This window comes from Gobio gobio (assembly GCF_949357685.1).
Source record: "Gobio gobio genome assembly, chromosome: 3".
Taxonomy (NCBI): Eukaryota; Metazoa; Chordata; class Actinopteri; order Cypriniformes; family Gobionidae; genus Gobio; species Gobio gobio.
This window is the reverse complement of record NC_137099.1, coordinates 63,843,635-63,860,382: the sequence shown is the minus strand read 5'-3', so window position 1 is coordinate 63,860,382 and position 16,748 is coordinate 63,843,635. Positions and strand designations below refer to the sequence as shown.

Below are 16,748 nucleotides of genomic sequence, written 5' to 3'. Positions count from 1 at the left end.
CATGACGATGTATCGCTGTATCGATATTCTGAGCACAGCCCCACTGTTTTCGTGTGTTTTTTTTTCTTTTTCTCAGCGCTGGATGTCATATGGTGATCGTGAAACACACGGGACATTTTACTACATGATTTCATGGTGAAATTTGTTATTTTCCATGTTAATCAGGTCAGTTTTGATCAAGAACAATCCACTGTAGCTTTAATTCAGCATGAGCAGCATGGCAAAAATAGACTCTGCGCTGAAACGACCGCGGCACTGCTGCTTCTGCTCCTGCTACGTGCTGCCGCGCCGCCTCTGCGTGAGATGTGAAGGCTCTAATCTGTAAACATGGGCGCCGAAAAAAATATGCGCTGCTTACGCCCTTCTAATGTGTGCAGTGTGAAACCGGCCTTACTGTTCATTCTAAAGCCTGATCTGAAATGTGATGATTCATGTAGTCAGATGTTCTTTGTCTGTGTGTCAGTAAATCAGACCAGTGACTAAATGTCAACTTGCGTTGTTTTTCTTAGTAGGATGAAAATAATCTGTTATTTAACGGTGATTAAAATCTATAAAGGAAGCAATCAAGAAAGCTCCCTTTGCAATCGTTTGAGCAGCTAGTGCTGGAGCTGTCAATCAAACAGAGAGAGTTTATCAGTGACTCACGTTTTATTCAACAAATCTCTTAAATATATCACGTTTGCACTGTTAGTGAAGATGAAAGCATTCGTTAGTGTACAGAAACTGAGTTGCACAGATGCCATAGATGTAATGCAACACTTTTCACGATTAGTTAACCATGAGAGCTGTAATAGTAAAAATGAGCTAAAAGAGAGAATATTACTATTTCAAATGTAAAGACGTTAGCCAATCACAGCAGTGGGTGTTTACACTGAAGTCTCCAAGCAGACACACCCCTTAAAACAGAGTGTTCAGAGCAGAAGGGCTAAAATCATGGTACTAAAAATGCCTTTTATTTATAAATTATGACAAATTTTGATGTAAAAATCAAATCACTGTTTTCTTGTGAGCTTTAAATTATTGCCTGTGTGCTTCCAGCACATGTTCATAAGCTCGGAGTACAGTCTGTTTAACATCATAACCTAAGCTATGTTCCACTGGCAACGCGGAACAACCTTCCTGTGCTTTTCCAGTTTATTTGCACTGCAGCAGGAGAGCCCACATCTCTCTTGGCTTCTGCAGTGTAGCCACCACATGCTCAAACGCCGTGAAGTAGCCATCCACTGCCTCCCTAAACGGCGGAACCAAATTCACTCACATCGAAAACAGACACATTCGCTGTGTCCAGAGCAGGAGCAGCAGGACTGGACGAGGCAGGCGTTGGGCCTGTGGGAAACGGAGCAAACGATGGAGATGTTGGGGAACTTATCGGTGAGCCCACAGCCGGCTGAGACAGACCGTGATCTCTCCGAAATTGTTCCTTCCAGTTCCCTTAGCCTAAGCCTTCTACCCGCAGTCTCTTCACATTTAACTTCCATTTCAAATTCCTTCAATTTTACCGCCAGCAGTGGATCTGATGGTGGGAACATCATCGTTCTGCTGGGTGGCGCAAACAACGGGAACCCGGGAGGTGGGAGAGAGTAGAAGAAGGCTTCTCTTCAGCTGTTACCGACGAAGCAGCACTCCCATCTGCACCACCCACTCCCGTCCCTTCAGGTACGATTCGCTGATGCAAATACGTTTTGATTTCCTTTTTTGAAGCATTCCTTGACACACAAATTTTGAAGAAATCAGCAATTTTGATCAAATCATCTTTGCGGCGGTGATTAAATTGTTCCGTATTCGGAGCCAGAGTAAAAGAGATCAGGTCAAAGGAATTTGAAGTTTTCCCCACACCAAATGAACACCAATAGCTCACCAATAGTTAGACAGGATTAGAAACACTCTACTGTCTCTCTGTAACCAACCACCGCGTGCTGACGCCATGTCCAATTTGGGCGGAACTACCGACAAGAAACAGGATAGGAGGAGAGACAGCGGAAGCAACTACTAAGAGAGATAAAAACACGCACATATCCAAGAATACAGTCACAGACTTAAACACTACAATGGTACCAATAAAATTTCTCACCGATTTTTTGAATGTGATTACTGTTTTTGAATGTGATTACTGTGATTGCTCGTATAGCATAGCTTGAAAAGAATGAATGTAATGATGGTTTAGTATCTATTGAGTAATAGCGAGGAGATTCTTCTTGAGAAGACATGAGGTCTGTAACGTACTGCTCAAAGACACAAAGGCTGAGGATCCAAACGCAGCTTTATTGAAAGGGTAATCCACAATCGTAGTCAGAAGTACAGGCAAGGTCAAAACACTAGGGATGGCTGACGTGAATCTGACGTTTCGGGCGCTTTGCTGAGATCTTGAAGTGCAGATGTTTCGAAACACTGCTCCGAACTGTGATTCGAAACACCAATGTCACGTGATTACGGCTAAATGAAGCTTCAAGTGTTTCATCAGGTGGCGCCTGCCGAAACTGCGCTTGATAGAAAGGGGCGGGAACAAACCACACAGTCACACATCTGTATTAACCTCATTCACCACAGTTTAAAAGTGAAGTTAATCCGTCTTCACCTCATGGGTTTTTGTGAGAGGAGAGAGATTTTGTGATAGCAGTAATTTTCCCTCATTTGTATGCAAGTTACTTGCTAAAAAATATTTGTGCATGCCAGCAACAAGTGTCCGTTATGAGAGGATTTTTTCAAAGGCTGGAGAAATGATAAATGATGATGTTAAAAAAAAAAAGTTGGCTAAGTCCTTAACAGCAGAGCAAATAATATTTTTGAATAAAAATGTTATGTAACAAGTGACACATTGTGGCTTTATTTATTTTTATTAATAATTTGTATCAAACATTAATCATTTTTCATGACCAAAAAAAAAACTATAGTTATTCACAATGAGCAGGCTACAGGTTAAAAAACCAAGATCATGTAGTTGTCACTTGTCAGACAATGTTTTTTACATGGATCGTCAAGGTTACTTCAGATCAACACATGCAAGTGACCACTAGGTGTCGCCGTAGAGACGGGTGTCAAATTGATTCGAAGCTTCGAAACAATATTGCACATTTGCTTCAACTGTTTCAGTGCTTCAGGAAGCCTCGGTCTGCCCATCACTACAAAAAAAAACACAGGCAGGCAGTCCAAACGAACAAACACAACAAGGCAGGGAACCCAGGCAAAAGAGTAATCCAGGAAACAGGCAAGAAATCCAAAGAGACATGAAACCGGGGAGAATGCTCAGAATTGCAGTGTTACACCACACAAGACTTTGCACGGTTTATGTAGGCTGGGCTGATGAGGTTGAGACGCAGCTGAAAACAATCATGGCTGATGAGTCCTGGCAAAGGATTATGGGAAATGTAGTCTGAGATGTATGGCAATAGTCTGGGGTGGAGTGTCCTCTGGTGGTAAACACGGGCAATCTCACTGGTGACAAAGTGCTACTGAGGAGACAGATTCTCATATTCAGAAGAGCCCGGCTGGTGAACAGCAGGTCTGGGATCGACAGTCTATGGGGAAAAACACATTGATTGATTATTTATTATCTGACTTTTGAATGCACAAACTCTATTGCACGTGTAGTTTATGATATTTCACTCACTGTGAGTGTGTCGTACAGGTCAGATGATCTGGACTTGAGCTCAAGAGCTGTATATGTTCCTGCACTGGGATCATCGTTCTACAGGGAAACAGACAGAAGGACTTACAGCACGAAACAAGAGGCTTTAAACTTGAGTTCACACCTCAATCAGTGTTTGTCAGTTTGTCATGAGACCAGACATTTAAAAAAAAAACATCTGAATGTACAAAAAAGTTCATTTTATTAATTTAATGATATCATTCTGCAGTTCTTTGATCATCTCACCTCATTCTCATTTGTAGCAGATCTTCTGTTAATCCTTTTCTTCTGACTATCAAAAACAAATAAGTCATTTCAATGTATGATATGCAATTCATAATTAAACATCTTTCTGAATTAGCTTGAAAGTATTATTTTTATGTATGCTTTAATTATAGATTTTTATTTACATTATAAATAGTATGATGATGAAGATGATGATGAGGAATAATCCTCCAGATGCTGCTGTGATCACAATCACATTCTTCCCAGCCCCATGATGAACTGAAAGAGGAAGATCCTCATGATTAACTCTCCAAACTGATGAATGATGTGAAGACACGGGAGTGTGTTAATAAAAGCTTCACCTGTGACAGTTACAGCGTCTGATCTCTGAGATCCATGTTGATTGTGAGCCTGACAGTAGAAGCGTCCACTCTGTAGTGCACTGAAACTCTGTCCAGATCCAACAGCTGAGGATTCATTCTCCTTAAACCAGCTGAAGTTCAGAGCAGGAGGGTTTGAATCACTGCTGCAGTTCAGAGTCACTGAATCTCCCTCCACTATTACACCAGATCCACTCATCAACACTGAGACGCTCCTGGGTGGGTCTGAAAAGGACAAAAGAAACTGTATATTCATGGTTGTTTTACACTTGATCCACTAGTTTGTTTGTTGAATCATCATTAACTCACACATGACGTTCAGAGTCACAGCATCAGAGTATTTCTCTCCATGTTCATTGGTGGTCTTGCACTTGTATTCTCCACTGTCATCAGAGCTGATCTTTGAGATGCTGTAGATTCTTCCAGATCCTACAAACGTTCCTCTTTTAAACCAGCTGAAGTTCAGAGCAGGAGGGTTTGAATCACTGCTGCAGTTCAGAGTCACTGAATCTCCCTCCACTATTACACCAGATGGACTGATGGACACTGAGACGCTCTTTGGAGGTACTAAAACAGACAAAAATGAAGCCCCAGAAAGCAAGCAACCATCAAAATAATGTTAAATCAATGGTAATGTTTCAGTTTTAACTGCATTGAATCACATCACATTTGCACCCTCAATTATTGTTGAAAAAATGTAGAAATTTCATCCAAAAATAAACAGTAATGGCATTGATTCAATGTTACAATGTGATGTTGATTCAGAAAATGAAACACAAGAACTACAACTGACTTAAAGCCACACAGCCTGAAATCAACTGAAGATAAAAGAAGAATTTAAATCTCTGAAGATCTCAGCAGAGGAGGATTAAACAACTCCACAAACAGCATTTCCAGCTTCACACATTACTAACCAGACTGACTTTATTTAAGTCAGACGTCTACAGAAGCTCTTATTGAGAATTAACAGAGGTTTAGATGTTGATGGTTTACTGAAAATGTTTGGTCACCATTATGGCGATCCATGTTTCATTTAGTTGGGCAGTTTGATTCTTGACTTTTTATGTGAGTTTGTGGTTTTTGTAACAGTGTTTACGGAAACACATAATTTATTACAAATGTAATGCTCTTAGAAAATGTAAATTTTATTTTATGTGTATTATTTTACTATTAAGTATATTGCGAATTATTTTATTTCCCCTGGGACTTTTATTTTGAAATTGCGATCTGATATGTCTGGAACACACAGAAAGGAGAGAAAGACGAAGTTGACTCAGCACAGCTCATATATGCGATCTTATAACAGTTTAAGATCGCATATGGAAAACATTTGACTGTAAGTCATTTATGAATTTAATCAAGTTGTTATGGATATTTGATTGTAACAAGCGATTTAACTGCCTTTAATGTTAACATGTTGTACACTACGATTGAACAGAATAGTTGCAAATAAGAGCAAACAATTGACTGATTGAACAGTATTATTGCATTCATGTTTTCCTGTAATGTTTATTTGCATATTTTATTTTCTGTATTTGCAGTTTTACAGTAAAGAATAATAACTAAGAAAAGTACGCCTTAGGACTTTATTCTAAACGTTTGATATCTGTCTAATGGAACACAGTCATGTGCTCTGAGGGCAGAATAACAAAGAAAGCCAGAAACAAAGATGATCAAGTAATATAGTTTTCAGCATCATAAAGTAGAGTAATGGTTAATCATGAAAAACTACTGAAATTGCTTAAAATAAACTTGCTTTAGAAAGACAAAAGGGTCACAAGCCCAATTAAAGCAAACACTGACCACCATAATGCCATAAATTGTCTGAACAATAAAACATTAACATCAATTCTCTACAATAAATTGTGTAGACGTGAAATAAAGTCAGTCTGGTTAGTAATGTGTGAAGCAATGTTGTTTGTGGAGTTGTTTAATCCTCCTCTGCTGAGATCTTCAGAGATTTAATGCATTATTTTATCTTCAGGGGCCAGTTATTCAAAACATTTAATCTGGATCAAAATTATCTGGATTTGGAAATCCCATGTTTTGCTATCCAGGATCAGGTAATCCATTTTACTTTTATGCCGTTTTTTTAAAGGGATCCCATGGTGTCAAGACTTGTATGGCTTAATATAACATAAATGTTGTCCCTTACTGAAATATGTAGTAGAAAACCCATGAAAGATCCACATTATTTAAAAAAATCCATTATATATTTGGACAATGGGCGGCGCCATTTTGTTTGCGTTCTAGGTTGATGACGTAGAATGGTTGCACTCGGCAATCCACTGGCGCTATTTTTACCACAACACACTCGAAAAATGAGTTAAATAAAACCAATTAATTGCTTTGTGATTGCATTTAAAACACACTCAAACACATGTGCACACAAACTCACACACATCCACACACACGCTCAAACATAATGTTATACTTGAGATGGAGATGGTGGTCCAGTGGGCTAAACCATGGAACTGATATGCAGAAGGTTGCTGGTTCGATCCCAGCGGCCCCAGCGATCACCACCAGTGTGTCCTTGAGCAAGGCACTTTACTCCACGTTGCTCCAGGGGGATTGTCCCTGTAATAATGGCACTGTAAGTCGCTTTGGATAAAAGCGTCTGCTAAATGTAAAATGTACTTGAGGTTGACTCGCCTAGTTTGTCACCTGGTTCCGATTCGGCAGGCAGCATTACCTGGCTGAATCCGAAATTGCGCTATACCCTCAAAAAGGGCATTATTTGAGGGGACAGCCATGGTGTCTGAAACCATACTGGTTATTGAGTGCACTCATTCAATCTCACACTGCACCGCAATAACGAGTGTACAGCCAATGTACACACAACAGCTGTCCGAATTAACTCACTCGTTTTCATTCCCTTATCAAGTGAACTGTATTAGTGGACTAGGGAATAGTGAATAGGGGGCAATTTCAGATTCAGCCCCTGTCGTGGAGACTGATGAGGGCAGCCCATAACACATCTCAGTTGAGACAGAGCAGTCTGTCAGATGTGTGTGTGTGTGTGTGTATGTTTGGGCGCGCGCGCAATCTCGATTGAGACAGCAGTCTGTCAGATGTGTGTGTGTTTGTGTGTGTGTGAGCGAGTACGCGCGCCGATCTGTTGGTGTGTATGAGTGTTTGTGAGAGACAGTTTGTGTGCACATGTGTGTTTGAGTGTGTTTTAAATGCAATTACAAAGTAATTAATTGTTTTTATTTAACTCTGAAACATTTTTCGAGTTGTGTTGTGGTAGAAATAGCTACGAGTAGCGCCAGTGGATTGCCGAGTGCAACCATTCTACGTCATCAACCTAGAACGCAAACAAAATGGCGCAGCCCATTGTCCAAATATATAATGGGTTTTTTAAATAACGTGGATCTTTCATGTGTTTTCTACAACATATTTCAGTAAGAGACAACATGTGTGTTAAATTAAGCCATACAAGTCTTAACACCATGGGATCCCTTTAAAGCAAAATTGGATTGGATCACCCTGATCCAGATACACACCTTTTCAGATTAACAAATCTGGATTACTAGTGCTCTACGGAGCCCCTAAAGGGACATGGTGATGGAAAAAATATGAGTTTTGAGAAAAGTTTTGTTTAGCGTTCACCAGAGAAACCTTGCGTTCACTCACAAAGAACTTTTGACTTGGTCATTTCTTATAATTGATAAGAAGTTAAAAAGTCTTACAAATGATAAAAAAACACTTTCAATTTAATATAATATTTTGTTTTATATTTACAGCTGTTTGGGGATTATTTTATGGAGGCTAAATCTTTTTTTACTTTGACTGTAGGCTACCGAAAGGCTTAATAGTCTACTTCTAATTCATTACTTTAACAATTAGCTTAACTAATCAAGAGCAAAATAAAATAATATGTGTTTGTGTATTATATGATACAAATGTTGTATTTTTTGACCAGTTTTAAAGTTTTACTACATTTTCTTCCTGGAATCCACCTTGAAATCCTACCCCCTGTTGGGATCAGGATAATCCTGTTTTTTTGGATCAAAGTTATCCAAGTATCAAGTTTTGAACAACACAAACTGAAGGTTTGATCAAGATTTGATCCAATCCGATAACCAAAATCTGATCAGCTTACCTATGAACAACTGGCCCCAGTTGATTTCATCTAAGGCTGTGGCTGAAGTCAGTTTTAGTTCTTGTGTTTCTCTTTCCTTCAGTGATTCTGCTTGTTATCATCAGTTTCAGATTCATTTTTGTTCATCACTAATGCTCAATCATCACTTAATTAATCTCTTAATTATCTCATTAACTATAAAGGGGCACTTCAGCACTGGGAAGATGAATGTGTCCTTTATGTAGTAGAAATGTGAAATCATTTTTGAATTTGGTGCCTTCTAGACAGAGAAAAGACAGAAAATCTATTTTTGTCTCATGTGGATGAAAGACAACAACTCCCAGAATGCACTTGCTTCACTGCCCTACGAGGCCACTCCCAAAGCTACGGCTATTGGTTATCACTTGCCCACTGTGGCTCCATCCCACCATCGTTTTGATATTCATAGTAATACAATAATTTTGTTCAGTTAGAGAATAAACACTACAATTAAAAACTGAACGTGTCTTTTCAATAAAGTGTGAGTGAGACAAACGAGAGTCACACATGCAGCAGGAGTCAGATTTCATCTTCATGAGAGAAGAGCTGAGCAGAGCTAAGTTAAGCGCGGCTGTCATTCACTGTCCAGTCTGACGTGTTATCAGATCGCATGTGGAAGCTAAACCTTCATAGGAATTCATTGAAAAGTTGAAACACTCACTTTGCTCCGCATCGCTCCGTTATTAATGCCCGAGCCGAGCGCATTTACATTCTATGAGTGAGATCCCTCCCCTGTGGGCGGGTTGATAACATGTGGAACAGCTCCATCTACTGGCTGTAGTTTTTAGCCTCTGGCCAAAAAATCCTAAGATGACACAAAATGACAATATTTGCGTCATCAGAGGATTTTTTCCAGAAATAAAATGCATAATTCTCTCGTCTCAGAGGGACATGAGGGGGGAAAGTACCATAATTTGAATATACTACAGGGTTTCTACTGATACAAAGCCTAATGCTAAATCACTGAAGTAACCCTTTAACACTGCTTCAGTGTTACTTTAACTCTCTATAGATGTGTGCTCTGAGCAGTATTGATTTACCACTGGGGATTTTGCTGTGCAAGCATTGATCTTTATGTAAGGAATAATTGACTCCGGGCCATTAAATAATGCACACCCAAGGCGGTAATGCGGTCACGACGCAAAGCAGACCTGAGTCTGTGTGTCTCTCAACAGTGTTCGGCAGAAGCGTCTACGCTTATGAAACAAGTGGCAAGCTCCCCCAGTTTCTTTTGAAGCCGATACTGAAGTGACTTAAACTGCAGTTCATGGACTGGCCACTAGAGACAGACTCCAGAAGGAGCAGAATCTCATTGAGCTCATGTTAAAATGCCCAACTTTACAGCAGAAGAACACATGTTCACAGTCTGGGACAAACTGTGGTTTTGATCTGTACGGCCTAATTTTGCCCTTCATGAAGACATTGAGGGGGTGATTTTGTTTATAACTCATCCGTTTATATTATATAAAGCCTTAAGTTCTGCATAATTAAGGCCGTGGCCACTTTGAGTGACAGGTGGATTGCCGTTTGTCTGCTGTCTGTTCGTCATCGTGTCACCTCAGCTCTGCCCACGTCCCACCTCTTTGCCCATTTTCTATTATCTGGGAGTGACGAGTGATGACGCGCTGACAAGAATGTACATTTCCTGAAGAAAATGTGAGTGGTGCTTGCCGTGGCAAGAAAAAATCCACTCGGATGCTACTGTGATGCAAAAAAGCCAAGCAACATGTCTGTACGATGTTCTGGGGCTGAGATATGGCTTATTCATGTGTTTGTAGGTTGCTAGGGTACTGTATATGGTTACTAGGGTTTAGCTATACAGTTTATGGGGTGACCTTTAAAGACTATTGGCCAGTCTGAGTAAAAAAAGCCCACCCTCATGACTGTACGATGTTCTGGTGCTGAGAAATGGCTTATTCATGTGTTTGTACGGTTGCTAGGGTACTCTAAATGGTTGCTAGGGTCTGGCTATACAGTTCATGGGGTGATATTTAAAGATTATTGGCCAGTCTGAGTCAAAAGAGCCCAACTCTGTATTTCTACAATGCTCTGGTGCTGAGATATGGCATGTTAATGTTGATATATGGTTGCTAGGGTGCTGTAACTGGTTGCTAGGGCGTGGATATAAAGTTTGACTGTTACTACTTATTGTCTGCTTGATAGCCCGATTCAAATGAGATCAGCCCCAAGTCTCTGTGATGTTCTGATGCAGAGATATGATCACACACACCTCTTCTCAATGTTAAGTGAATGGGGACTCAATTGGGACGATTTTTCGCCCGCCGAAAACAAACATTGTACGCCCGATCGCTTAGAAAATATATAGCACACCTCTCCTCTCCTAAGACGCATGATTTGACTCCTCATTCATGGGTCTACGACAAACGGTGACGGAGGAGTAGCACGCCGAAGTTTCGTCAAGGTGAATAGTAATCACGATTAGCATATGGCTAGCATTATGCTAACATGATTGTAACATGTTTTTAACTCAATGTTAACATGATTAGCATGTTTTAGCATTATGCTAACACAATTAGTATGTTGATTAGCATATAGCTAGCATGTTTTTAAGAAGATGCTAATATTATTAGCATATAGCTAACATGTTGCTACCATAATGTTAACACGATTAACATGATGTTAACATGATGATAACACAATTAGCATTTTGCTAACATAATGCTAACACGATTCGCATTATTTTACCATGATGTTAACACAATTACCATGATGTTGCCATAATGTTAACACGATTAGCATGATGTTAGCATTATTATCTAACACGATTAGCGTGATGTTAGCATTATTATCTAACACGATTAGCGTGATGTTAGCATTATTATCTAACACGATTAGCGTGATGTTAGCATTATTATCTAACACGATTAGCATGATGTTAGCATTATTATCTAACACAATTAGCGTGATGTTAGCATTATTAGCTAACACGATTAGCATGATGTTAACATTATTAGCTAACACGATTAGCATGATGTTAGCATTATTAGCTAACATGATTAGCATTATGCTAGCATTATGATGCTAACACGATTAGCTCGACGGCCGGCTCGACCCTACTTTGCGCTTCAAAACTGCTCTTCAGAATCTATGGGTGACGTCACAGACTCTACGCCCATATGCTTTTACAGTCTATGATATGAAACTGTAAGGACAGCGCCGTTATTACCTCACCCATGTCATGTAGCTTTTAAGTTGCTATTTTACTGATAAAATCATCAGAGCAGCGCTGACAACACATTTCTGTGTGAGTGTATATCTGTACTGCATATGTGTGTGTGTGTGTGTGTGTGTGTGTGTCACATGAATAACTTACCCTGTTTAACCAGCAACAGAATCTTTGAATAGACATCAGTTATAGCCCCATCAGTCTTATAAGTCCTCTCCACAGCACACCAGTATTGGCCTTCATCTGCTGTTCTCAGATCAGTGATGGTGACGGTGAAAACTCTGGCCGTCGTGTCGTCAGTCAGAGAGAATCTCTCGTCTTTAGCTGGAGATCCTGATTTAACCATGATGTTTTGATTTAACACTGAACACTCGCCTTTACAAAAATGCTTTGAATTTGATTCATATCCAGATTCATATGAGCATCTGATGTCAACTCTCTCTCCTCTGTGTCCTATAACTGTCTCTGGAGCACCAACAACAACAGCTGAAAACACAAATATCATTATATAGAGCTGTTCTGTGTGAGCAAGAGTCATAAGCAGACCAGAATAACTTACAGATATCATCCATATGAGTCTGATGATCATGTGATAACAGAGGAAAAACAAGAGAACATGTCAAACTCTGTGTAAAAGAGCTCAGAGTCTCAAACTCACCTGTACAGATGCTGGAAAAGAGCAGCAGGACGTCCCACATGATGAAGTGTTTCGCTTAAATAAAACAACAAATTCTGTGTGACAAACGTTACGCTCGTTCTCTTCCGTACTGAGTGAACAATGTGTGTCAGCAACTGAATTGACCACTTCCTCCCCCGTCTGTCTCTTTAACCACATCCAGCTCTACAGGACATCTTTAAGAGCACATGTGTGATGTTTCACTGCTGGCATGTTCAGTGGCGGTACAGTGTTCCTCTCCTGTGCATCAGTAAACTCACTACAATCACCTCAAATATGTGTTTAAAAATACATGCATTGATTTAGCCACACTTGATGAAACTGCACACACTGAATGTATTATTTTAGATCTCTGTTGGTCAAATACTGTCTCTGTCATGACATTGGAGCATCAATAGGCCTACAATAGGGAAACATGGTAAAACTAACATAACTGGTTTTATTCAAGTGATAATGAAGATTTATTCGGTTACTAAACAGCAAGACGACAAAGCTAGAGGAGTAAAGTTTGTAAACAAACTTTGAAGTTGGCTTGAGAAAAGCTGGAACAGAATTATTTACTAATTTGTAGTAATTTTATGCTACACTTACAGCCTCAATGATTCACATTATTAACTAACACGATTAGCTTAGTTAGATGTTAGATGTTAGAGCATAAATAATACCTGTAAAATTATAAAGCTCAAAGTTCAATGCCAAGCGAGATATTTTATTTAACAGAAGTTCCCTTTCAAAGCCTACAGCGAGCGGCCGGTTTGGACTACTTCCCTGTACATCCTGCTTTAATGACGTCAGTAGAACAGTTTGTTGACTAACCTCCGCCCACAAGAGTACGCGAAAAAGGGGGCGTGGTCTTGTTGCTCCCTCGTGGAGAAGAGGAAGTGTTGCGTTCGGTTGCGTTGCGTTTGTCGCCATGTCGTTCAGACGCTGTTATTTTCATCCCGGAGTCAAATCACCTTTGTTTGGCCTTCAGGGGCTGTGGTTTGAGCGCGTTCATCTCCCCGTTATGGTGAGAGGCGTGACCTTTCCAGGCAACGTGTGCTAAGCTGTTGTCGAATCACAACACGGGAACCGCTGGCACAATCAGAACTCTACGTATTTCTGAAGGAGGGACTTCATAGAACGAGGAAATTCTCAGGCCGTTTTGAGGACAGTGAAAACAGCGGTATACAGATAAGTACATTGTGTGAAAAATACTGTGTTTTTTTACACATGAAACATGAACACATGTTATATTGCACACTGTAAACACAATCAAAGCTTCAAAAAAACACGAAAAACGGGACCTTTAGGGCAGAAGATCGGTCGATTCTGTCATTGGACGGCGAACAGTGTTGGAGACTGGCTGAGAGCACGAGAGAGAGTTGCTGGGGCCGTGAGTTTCATTCAGAACACTTGTTTTTGTCGCTGTTCTGACAGTACGTACATTTTTTTGAGAGTTCTACTGCTGTCTGAGTCATCCATGAACTGCGTCGGGGCGAGAGACATTGTTTTGTTCCTGCAAATCCCTTAAGTGCACTTATTAGTGCGCGAAAATGCGTCTGTGAGCTGAACGGTCATTTTTTGTGGAGTGATTCATTTATTTTTGAGTGTTTTTGCATTTTTGAAGAGACTGACGATAGAGATTTGATTTTGAAAGATATTTTTGTGTGATTCAGATCATTCAGTCCAGGCGTGCCACGTGCAAGCTGAACTGGGCTGCGCCATTTTGTTCCAGAAAGTTCCCGAGTTTTTCTAGGCCACGCTGAAACCTCTCTTGTTTCTGTTTATTACCCTGCCATCCTTACGACATCTCATTGTCCTGTCCCAGCTGTTCATCTTGTAATCGCAAGCCATCACAAGTCATCGCAAGTCATCGCATCAAAGTTGTCGTTGCCACAGACTGGTACAACAGTTCAATACACACACACACACAAACATTTTACTGATACATAGTGAACCGAAATGAGTGTTTGAGTGAACTTGTGGGTCTCAATTGTCAATTTGAACTTTGTGTGAGAACTGAGTCAATTGGAAATTGAATCTATTGATCTATAAGAATCGTTTGGATGAATTGAACAGTTATTTGAGCTGAGTTATTTGAACTGAGTTGCTTCAAATGAATCATTTGTTTGAACTATAAGAGTTGTCAAGCTTTGAAACACCCTGTGTTTGTAAATCAGTTTGCACTTTAACATTGAAATTACTTTTGTGAAAATTAACATCTGAGGTGTTACAAGAGGGTTTTGAAAGTGTTAAACATTTGAAGGTTTACCAAGAAAACCAGAAGTTTCTGAGAACTGTTTATTTTCATTTTTGTTACTTTTTGTTATTTCATCCTATTGAAAGAGATCCTTAAAGGAAAATTACAGTTTCCTAAGGAAAGGAAAAATAAATTAATAATTGTTAAAAGCAATACAGGTTTTTTTTGTTTGTTTTTACTTACCTTGGGGTAGGGGCGTCTCACTTTCACTACTAGGATTAGGTGGGTGGGGATTAGGGTTGCCACCTTTGGTGTGGCAAAATAAGGGACACCCTGTCATGACCCCCCCCCCCCCCCCCCCCAAAAGAAACACGTCATGAAATGATTATTTCTACATTGACAACTTGACAGCTCAATAATAAACCATAAGAAAACATGAGATCAAGTATGTGAACTTGCAACAGAACACATTTTATATTATTTTACATTTGATTATTGTATTTATTTCTAAAGAACTCTTTAGAGCCTATTTGGTGCACTTTAAAGGGATAGTTCACCCAAAATGAAAATTCTGTCATCATTTACTCGCCCTCATGATGTTCCAGACCTGTATGAGTTTCTTTGTTCTGCTGAACACAAAAGAAGATATTTAGAAGAATGTTTGTAACCAGGCTGCTTTGGGGGCACCATTGACTTCCATAGTAATCTTCCTGTGTGTTCAACATAAAGAAATGTATTCATGTTTGGAACAACTTGAGGGTGAGTAAATGATGACAGAATTTTCATTTTTGGGTGAACTGTCCCTTTTAAGCAGTCATTCTGAACCAGTAATTACTTTTTTGAATTTCAAAAATGTAATTTTTTTAAATTAATTTACTTAAATTATGACTATATTATCATGTAATTATTTGTCCCATTTTTATCAAAAAATTTTTTTAAATGTCATAAACTTTATATGACAGGATTATTGGTTATGTATGATTATAGCGTAGCTAAATTATAAATTAATAATTACATTTATTAGGCTATAATCTATTAATTAACTTGTCTAAAAAATAATAATTTTGTCTGCAAAGCTCTGATAATATTATATTAAGATATTATCCATTTAAAAAAGGCTACCTTTAGAAGCACAGATGTGTCTGTCACCGCTGTTGCTTTAATTCAGTCAGTCTGAGACACTGAAATGCTTCTCATAAAGTGTGCAGTTGGCCTGAGGTTCATCCTGAGTTACTGGACAGACCCATTGATACCTTTTTGATATTCAGCTCTATATCTGGAGATCCTCTTGTGTTCAAACGGTGGACGCGACGCGAGCTCGACATGTTTTTAAAAAACCGGCAAGTTTACAGGCACACGACCAGCGCATGTTCTCGAGACTCCGCCGCTATGGCAACAAAGCCGCTAAAACGCAATCACGCACAAATGAGCTCCTGTACTACTTATTGTGAAATTGATATGTTTATATTTGCTATAAGTATTCTCCACACTGCAAAATCCTTGTGTGTTTATTGAACTACGTGTGGACCTGTGTAAAATACGGAACAAATCGCGTCCCGTATTGGTTTGATACGGAATGCGTCATTTTGCTTGTAAATACGGGACGATTCCGTATTTTACGGGACGGGTGGCAACCCTAGTGGGGATGTGAATTTCAGTTTACTTTTCATCACATGCACTTCAGGGGGCCACCGTGCTGACATACTCACCTGAAGCCCACACTACCCATTCCTGTTATATTTAGTGTAAGGTAAACCATATACACATAACGTGCATACTGAGACTCAAAGCGCTGGAGTGGGGACCAGGATCCTTTCACTTTTAAGCCTTCCAGGGTAACAATTTAATTATCCCCTACAGGGCGGGATTTACAGTCTCGTTACACTGGCATGATGTTAACACGATTAGCATGTTGTTAGAGTGATGCTAACACAATTAACATGTTGCTAGCATGATGCTAACACGATTAGCATGTTGCTAGCATGTTGATAACACAATTAGCATGTTTGCTAGCGTTATTCTAACACAATTAACATGTTGCTAGCATTATGTTAACACAATTAGCATGTTTGCTAGCATGATGCTAGTATGTTTTTAACCAAATGCTAACACAATTAGCATGTTGCTAGCACAATGCTAACATGATTAGCATGTTGTTAGCATTATGCTAAAACAATTAGCATGTTGTTAGCATGATGCTAGTATGTTTTTAACCATATGTTAACATAATTAGCATGTTGCTAGCATAATGCTAACACAATTAGTATAATGCTAGCAAAATGATTTGCATATTGCTAGCATGTGGCTAGCAAATTTTGACTTGTTTTTATCATGTTCTAACCCTAAG

The 16,748-nt window shown here is 39.5% G+C and overlaps 1 protein-coding gene across 1 annotated transcript; it reads right to left on the bottom strand.

Annotated features, from left to right (window-relative positions):
• Positions 1-2,243: 2,243 nt before the first annotated feature.
• Positions 2,244-12,330, bottom strand: LOC307123013 (Fc receptor-like protein 5). The gene is made up of 8 exons (XM_079811384.1): positions 12,202-12,330; positions 11,691-12,029; positions 4,540-4,797; positions 4,213-4,455; positions 4,036-4,129; positions 3,872-3,917; positions 3,608-3,685; positions 2,244-3,515 (listed from the first exon to the last, which is right to left on the bottom strand). The coding sequence occupies exons 1-8, from the start codon at positions 12,239-12,241 to the stop codon at positions 3,447-3,449; spliced, it is 1,167 nt and encodes a 388-aa protein (XP_079667510.1). The 5' UTR covers positions 12,242-12,330; the 3' UTR covers positions 2,244-3,446.
• Positions 12,331-16,748: the final 4,418 nt, after the last annotated feature.

What these genes read in the sequence shown, in the direction of transcription:
- LOC307123013 (XM_079811384.1), bottom strand. Translation starts at nt 12,241, where the DNA reads ATGTGGGACGTCCTGCTGCTCTTTTCCAGCATCTGTACAG. An exon ending in TGTGACTCTGAACGTCATGT is followed by an intron (nt 4,456 to 4,539) that starts GTGAGTTAATGA and finishes TGTCCTTTTCAG; the next exon opens with ACCCACCCAGGAGCGTCTCA. An exon ending in AGACGCTGTAACTGTCACAG is followed by an intron (nt 4,130 to 4,212) that starts GTGAAGCTTTTA and finishes TTCCTCTTTCAG; the next exon opens with TTCATCATGGGGCTGGGAAG.